The sequence below is a fragment of the Zeugodacus cucurbitae genome, chromosome 2 (genome assembly GCF_028554725.1).
Source record: "Zeugodacus cucurbitae isolate PBARC_wt_2022May chromosome 2, idZeuCucr1.2, whole genome shotgun sequence".
Taxonomy (NCBI): domain Eukaryota; kingdom Metazoa; phylum Arthropoda; class Insecta; order Diptera; family Tephritidae; genus Zeugodacus; species Zeugodacus cucurbitae.
In genome coordinates, this window is record NC_071667.1 from 25,128,696 (window position 1) to 25,136,425 (window position 7,730).

The 7,730-nt window shown below is 37.4% G+C and overlaps 1 protein-coding gene across 1 annotated transcript; it reads right to left on the reverse strand.

The window, feature by feature from the left end:
- Positions 1 to 642: 642 nt before the first annotated feature.
- LOC105213193 (uncharacterized) lies at positions 643 to 2,585 on the reverse strand. Its single transcript, XM_011185844.3, has one exon. The coding sequence runs from the start codon at positions 2,569 to 2,571 to the stop codon at positions 721 to 723; it is 1,851 nt and encodes a 616-aa protein (XP_011184146.2). The 5' UTR covers positions 2,572 to 2,585; the 3' UTR covers positions 643 to 720.
- Positions 2,586 to 7,730: the final 5,145 nt, after the last annotated feature.

Sequence of the window (7,730 nt, forward strand, 5' to 3'; positions counted from 1 at the left end):
AATCTGAATTCACACTGTTACATAAATACAACGGACGTGGACTTGGACGGACTGTTACATAAATACACTTAAATTACTGTTTATATTTTTTCATATCTCAGAAAATTTTGACTAAAAAAAATTATCTTCGATAAAATTCAGGAAATACCCAATTAATCGAAACAAATCGACCATATTATAAACTATTCGATTGTTACAATTCCGAAATGCAAGAAGTTATTTTTTTTTTAGTTATAATGTATAAATGATGAATTTATTATTTATAGTATTTGTTTCGTAAAGATCATGAAAAAGTAAATGATTTGGCACTAAAGTCGCAGAAAACTCGTGATATTATTCATAACTCATTCTTTAAGTACCTAGGACTGATCGGCATACATAAAAATTTCAAATTTACTCTATCGGAATTTGGTGACGAAATAATATATTTCGCAACAACCTTGATGCTTTTGGAAATTTTATTCATGATTCAATCAAAAATATGCTCTAAATTTAACAAACAAAATTAGTACATAACTAAAGTTAATACAAATCTACAACTTTTCCACTATTCTGTTCTGTTTATTTCCCAACTTCCGACGTAAATATTTTATGCGCCTTTGTCGAACACTATTTTCACAGCATTAATAATATATTCATAAAATAACTCCAGAATCCATTCTAAAAACTTAATTCGTATCCACATACAGTTGCCATAAACAATATTAACTGCAATGTGAATTACATTTTATACCAGATCCATTCGAACATAAAAACGAGTCCACTCAATCCAACACCAATAGCATATGCGATCCAAACCCATTCGAACTCTTTCAAAGTTAACACTTCATGTTTCTGGTTGGTACTAAGGTCTGTGAAATTGAAGCGTCCGAGGGAGACCATCGTGTAGAATGTTCTTTTGTACCAATAACCCAATAAACCCGATTCACGTGAGCGCATGACGAATTCACTCAGCAGATCTTTGTACATGGAATTCTCGCTTATCGGCAGACTAAGCAGTGAGCCCTTGGTGTAATATAGACTTTCGGATAAACGAAATAACGGATGTTTAAAATACATTTGACGTTGCTCAATTATTGGCCAAGCTAAAATATGCATCATATAACCGTAACGCGTGTCCATCTTGCGTATGTTATCCTGAAACTCATCAAACGTGCTCACCACATTGAAGATATGAGCATGGTCACTCCAAAACTTCTCACCACGATAGAATTTAATCTCAGCTATATCGGGCACAGCAATTTGTATCTTAAGATTACGAGCAGCGAGATCGCCAAACATTTCAATTGGCTTTTCATGTGGCGGCACAGTCAACCAGTTTACCATTTTCGTCGAGAAGAAACTATTCAAAGTACCGCCGAGCGTGAAAACTAAAATGAAAATAATGCGTCGAGTGGCGGAATTCAGACGCATAGCGGTTGACTGACTCAGAAGACCGCGCAGTAAGTCCAGATGCCAAGGTATTAAAAATAAAAACAAAAGCGGTCGATTCCAACGTAGAGTTTGGCACTTCATTTTCAAATGTACAACATAGACAAAACACAAACACCAGGTTATAACAAATATACCAATTAAAGTTGTTGGACTAAAGATGGTGATGAAAAAGTAATATGTTTCCAGTTGTGGTTCCACCGGCAGCATAGTCAGCCATTGAAAAAACTCAACCGGATAGATGTATTCGTGTAAGTTCTCCTCCTTTTGCGGTGTAGATAAACTTGCGCCTACATCTATCGAGTCATTGCGTGCCGCTTGACGTATCTCCTCTATAGAGATTACACGCACTACACTGGACTCATATTCTTTCGGTAGCCACAGCTGAAAGTTGTACCGCAAGGCGAATGTCTTTATAAAGTAACCGATGTAACCTTCTACAATAAGTTTATCGCCGACCTCATACAACATGGTAATCGGCTCTATTTGATCGACCAATATTCGCAACTTCTTTCCCTTGACATCCGCCAATCGATTGGGATAGATTGGCGCTGCGGCACGTAGATCGCGTGTCTCCAATTGAAAGTCCGGGAAGTGATTAAGTGAGTGAAAGATGTTGGTCTCCGCGAAGTCACGATGTACGAGTACGACATGCAGAAATTTGACTTGCATGCAGTAACGGAAGAACGTCTCGATTTCCGCATGTGTGCTCTCCGCCAAATTTCTGTTATGTATAACCACTATACGTCTAGTGCGTATGTGCTGCAAATCTTCAGAGAATTTCAACACGAAATTCTTATCGGTGAGTTGCCGGAGACACAATATGGCCAGTAGTACGCTATTACCCGTGCCACGCACATACGAATGTTCACTTTCGTTCAGTTGCATGAAAGGCAATTCGAAATTCATTGGTAAAGCTTCATCCACACAATCTGATGGATGTTTTCTGAGCAGAAAGTAACTGACGAACGGACCCTCCGTTTGTATGCGCTCAATCAGCTCCTTGATGCCACGTGAGAAATTCGCGGCATCGGATTGCAAAACCAGAAAATGTTCGAAATTGTTTTGAAATTTTGCGTTAGTCACTCCCAAACAGCACAAGCTAACGAAGCAAACTACACGTATCAGCTGATAGAACATGTTAAAGCGCTCCATCAAAGGACTTGAAAGACAGACAATTAGGTCGGTGTTGTCCCGCTTTTATATAAATCTTCGTGCGTTGTGTGGGTCACTTTCATATATCTTTTTATATATCTCATATATATATATACATTCATTAGTTATTTGCATTGGGTATTTATATAGTTAATACGTTTGGCGGCAAATCTTTGAAAAACATGTGCGTGTGCATGATGCGGCACTTTGTCACACCAAAGGGTGTAGTATATACATATATACATCTATGGTGTATGTGGGAATATTTATTTCGTTTCGCAAACAATACGAGGGTGGATAAGTGAGTAAAAACACGCTTTCACATATCTCATTTCGAAGGAGCTAGACACGAAGTATAATGTATTTTTACGTAAAAAAATGTATAGCAGAAAATGGTCTTGTAGATTTCCACAGTGCTCAAGCCGTCAAGATCTTTCGGCACCAAATAATAATCAAAAGTCCAAATGTTTTCAAGTCGTTGTAGTTCGTATAGTATCTCTTTGGGTAAATGGGTGAAAAGTATCACGTGAGAACTCTTTATATGTATATGTCAGGAACGAATTTAGCTCATTTAATTTACTACAATATCCAGAAAGATATTGCGCGAGGTTGGCTCTGGCTTCTATAGGCAAGTTATGTTTTGCGGTGGTTTTTGCTTTGACTTTGATTTTTTAATCGTATATTGGAGAAAGTAACAAATGCCAAATTTCATAGTTGGCTTTATCTTGGATTTGGTGACGATATTGATTACCTTCTTGACAGCCAGTCTTGTTCTTTTGCAAAGTTTGATGTTGGTTTATGTTACGCAACATGATGACAACTCAGACTACTTTTAATTGCAAGTGAGTGGGGATAGTCCAGCAATTTAAAATAGTCTGTGGGATAATTGAATACGTCATCCTGGTTTGTAGCTGTGTCAACTCTCCTTTAACGAAATTCTAAATTGTCACAATAAGATCAACAGGATGCTTGTTTTTTACCACCAATATAGGACATTCAATCAGCCATTTATTTTTATTATATTAATAACGACACAAATTGTTTTTAGTAATAGGGGTGATTAGAAAATTGTGGATTTAAGACTTTTTCAGGCAATTTTTCTAATTTTTCTCTCCGTAAGAACCATCCCGGTACCTCTAAAAACATTCTAAACAAAGATTTGGTGAAATCGGTTCAGCGGTTCTCGAGTTATGCGCTTAGCAACATATTTTGCGGTTCATTTTTATATTATAGATGTATATACTTCTTCTTCTTCTTGACTGGCATAGACATCGCTTACGCGGTTATAGCCGAGTCCAAAACAGCGCGCCACGTCTCCCTCCTTCTGGCAGTTTGGCGCCAATTGGTTATACCAAGCGAAGCCAGGTCCCTCTCCACCTGGTCCTTCCATCGGAGTGGAGGTCTCCCTCTTCCTCGGCTTCCACCAGCGGGTACTGCATCGAATACTTTCAGAGCTGGAGCACTTTCATCCATTCGAACAACATGATCTAGCCAGCGTATCCGCTGTCTTTTTATTCGCTGGACTATGTCTATGTCGTCGAACAACACATACAGCTCATCGTTCCATCGTCTGCGGTATTCGCCGTTGCCAATGTTTAAGGGACCATAAATCTTCCGCAAAATCTTTCTCTCGAAAACTCCTAGTGCCGTCTCATCGGATGTTGACATCGTCCACGCTTCTGCACCGTAAAGTAGGACGGGAATGATGTGAGACTTGTAGAGTTTGGTTTTTGTTCGTCGAGAGAGAACTTTACTTTTCAATTGCCTACTTAGTCCATAGTAGCACCTGTTGGCAAGAGTGATTCTGCGTTGGATTTCCAGGCTGACATTGTTATTGCTGTTAATGCTGGTTCCCAGGTAGACGAAATTATCTACAACTTCAAAGTTAGTTGTATATACTTAGGAGTATAAATAAACTTTTATATTTTCGCTCGAATATCGAGCTTTCATTACCTAAACAAAGTCCTAACAATGGATGATGAGTAAAAAATAACGTAACATTAATAATATTTCCTTTCATACAGATAATATAAACTGAAAGCACAAGCCATTTATTGCAGGCAAATAGTGAAATGATAAGTTTATTTAGCCACCCTTGTACACAGCGTTATACAAATATCGCTTGTGTGGGATTATGACATTAAATGACTAGCATTTGGAAATATATTCGTATATATAATTTCATTTAAGTGAATAAACAAAACTGCACGTGCGTTTAGAGGAATGTTTTAAAAACTTCACTTCCTTCTTCAATATTATCTGCCGGTAAGGGTATTATTATTTTTAGACTATCATATGTCAATAGAGTGATTGGATGGTTGGAGAGTTAGAGGTGTAGAAACGCAGACTCACGTGTACGTGCAGCGCAATTTCGTTGTTTGTTGTAATTTCATAATGTTATATTTCACACTCAAGATCAAACTAGTTGGCATTGTCGATGAAATTGATGTTTCCATTCCATATAGGTGTTATATTCAATCTGTATAAAATTAATCTTCAAATATAGTAAAGCTTCAGGGCATACTATAGCATACCAGGGTTAAAGGAAAATGGGAAAGTAATATGTTTCGCTACTGGTTTATCAAGAGATGCTCCATCAAAATAAATAACCACTTAAAATTATCAAGGTGTTGCGACAAAGCTAGCGGTGTCAATGATATTAACGCTCTGTTCAAACTTTCGTCCTTTCTTCTTTTTGCATTGAAAAAAAATGGATCATGGGTATTCAATGTTTCAGCTAGTATCGTGCCTCCTTCTGGACGAATGTATCATGAGAATTAAGATACTATGACGGTTATAGGCGGACCTAATTGCGAATATCTAGTAGTAATATTTGCATTTTATAGCAGATTCGATCGCTCCAATATTTCAAGGTAGCTTAGTCTTTCAATTTCTGCTCACTAATGATCAATCAACACGGAATTCTATTAAAAATACCTCTATATAAGGAAGCAATTATCAATAGATAAGTTTGTTTCGGTCTATTCGGCCGAACAAGCCATGTATTTATCAAACTACACCAACAACTACTCAAAGAAACTTGGTCATTAATGGGTTAAGTTGCCACGAAATGTTGCACAAATTTTACTGTCGCAGACGTACACTCAGTGTTGGCACAAAGCATTACCAAAGCAACAATAACAACCGGTGTAACGACAGTGACAGCGACGACGGCAAAAACAAGAACAATCGAGCGCTACAACAACCGGAAGTAGGTCAGCGGCTGGCGCACACATAAATACCCGTAGTAAAATATTGTGTGGGCATACACAACGAGATGCTGTTGGAAACCGGATCTCAACTGTTACTCAAAGCAAAAACCGAAATACGCGTGCAAAAGCCCGCCACATACTCACACACACAAACAAACACATCTGAAGCATTTTATGGCTGTGTGCTATGTTTACGTGCTTACCTAAATAAATAGTGATGTTTTTGTTATTGCCGCTTGCGGCTCTGACTCTTGAATGACGGCGACAGAAGGGCATGGTTGCCATGTTGTGAAATGCAAATTAACATTGTGCGCGCTACAGCAACTGTTGCATGCAACCTCTCGTACACATGAAAGCCTGTTGTTGGTGTTGCCTTGTTTCTTTTGTTGTTGTACTTCGCTGTTTTAGGTTGGAGGCAACTATTGCTATGTCTATAAATAAAAATTAAAATAATGATGGTAATTTGCGAGTGAGGCAACAGAAAAACTTAAATTACATTTGGCATGAAAGGGTTCTACAATAAGATTGCAGATCGTTATGCCAATGAAATAAAGCTGCAATTTAAGCTCCTTGGAGATTTTGGTAAGGCCCAGAATATCTTATTGACCTGTTTATATATATCGCCTTAACAAATTTGTAACAGGCTCAGTGCGCTTTGTCGACGCTTGAATCTCGGTGTTATCCATATTTAGAAGTTTGCGGCATCACAAAGGACTAGTGATTTTAGCAGTCTAAGTGAGGTCCATTTGATCAGCCTTTTAACCTAACCTAACATATTCTGCATTTGCGTAAAACGTCGTTTATTGCGATATTATTGCAATTTGAAAATCTCATGGCCACCATAGAACACCAACCGATTCTAATTGAATAACCCTTTAAAAAAGCGACAAATCGGTGTGGGAGGCGTAAGAAGTTGCATTGGAGTTACATTGTCATGGCTCAACATACAGCAAAATAATAAAAACTCAAACGATGACAATGACATGGGCGCGTTGCCATTGCCAACACTAAATCTCAACCTCCATTGATGTTGTTGCAAGTTTTTCTTTGCAGTTAAAAATACTACCCGCATCCATGTATTTATAAATATTTTTTGTTGTTGTGCCACTTCCAGTACACATAATCGTAAAGTACACTCGGAGAGAAAGACACTCTGACAAGCGCAGCGCCATTGACAGTGGCTAGACGTACCATCAGTTGGTTGCACATACTCAGAGATAAACACGATTGCTGGGTGTACTCCTATGTGCCACCTCCATTCATCGCAAATCGTCGTTGTGTTCGTTCGTTGTGCAGTTTGGTCGTTATGAATTTGTTGGGTGTTGGCCGTAATTGTTTTGTATTGGTGACATGCTTCTGAATGGCGTGAACTCAAGGAAGTGTCATCATTTTGGTGAGTTGGTGGTGGTTCGTAATTTTATGTTATAAACTATGAACTATGAATTATTGATTTTATAGTTAGGGTTAAGGATTACAAACGAAGTGGCAATTAAGAGTTATTATTTAAGATTTAAGAATCATGAAATATTGAACACTTCATTGATTACTCTGCCCATTATTTGAAATATATATACAGTGGAACTTCCATAACTCGAACTTCTATAACTTTAAAATTTTACTAACGAGACAGAATTTTAAAATAGTCCCTATATCGTATGGAGTCGAATAAAAAATATGATATTACACTTATGGATTGCATAAATCATGTAACGAAGGTATGGGATACAGACGTCAAAAATCAAACAATAAAAACAAATAAAAATGCAACCACCAAATTACAGAATACATGTTTTAATGTATGTACATAAAACTTTACGCGAAGTATATAAATAAAATTTCGTAAACATTTATTTATATTTTACAGCTTTTTGAAAAATTGTATGTTTTAATGAAAATTTTATAACTCGTAGTCTCTCTAACTCGAAGGGTTTT

Coding starts and splice junctions, on each gene's coding strand:
- LOC105213193 (XM_011185844.3), bottom strand. CDS start 2,571: ATGTTCTATCAGCTGATACGTGTAGTTTGCTTCGTTAGCTTGTGCTGT.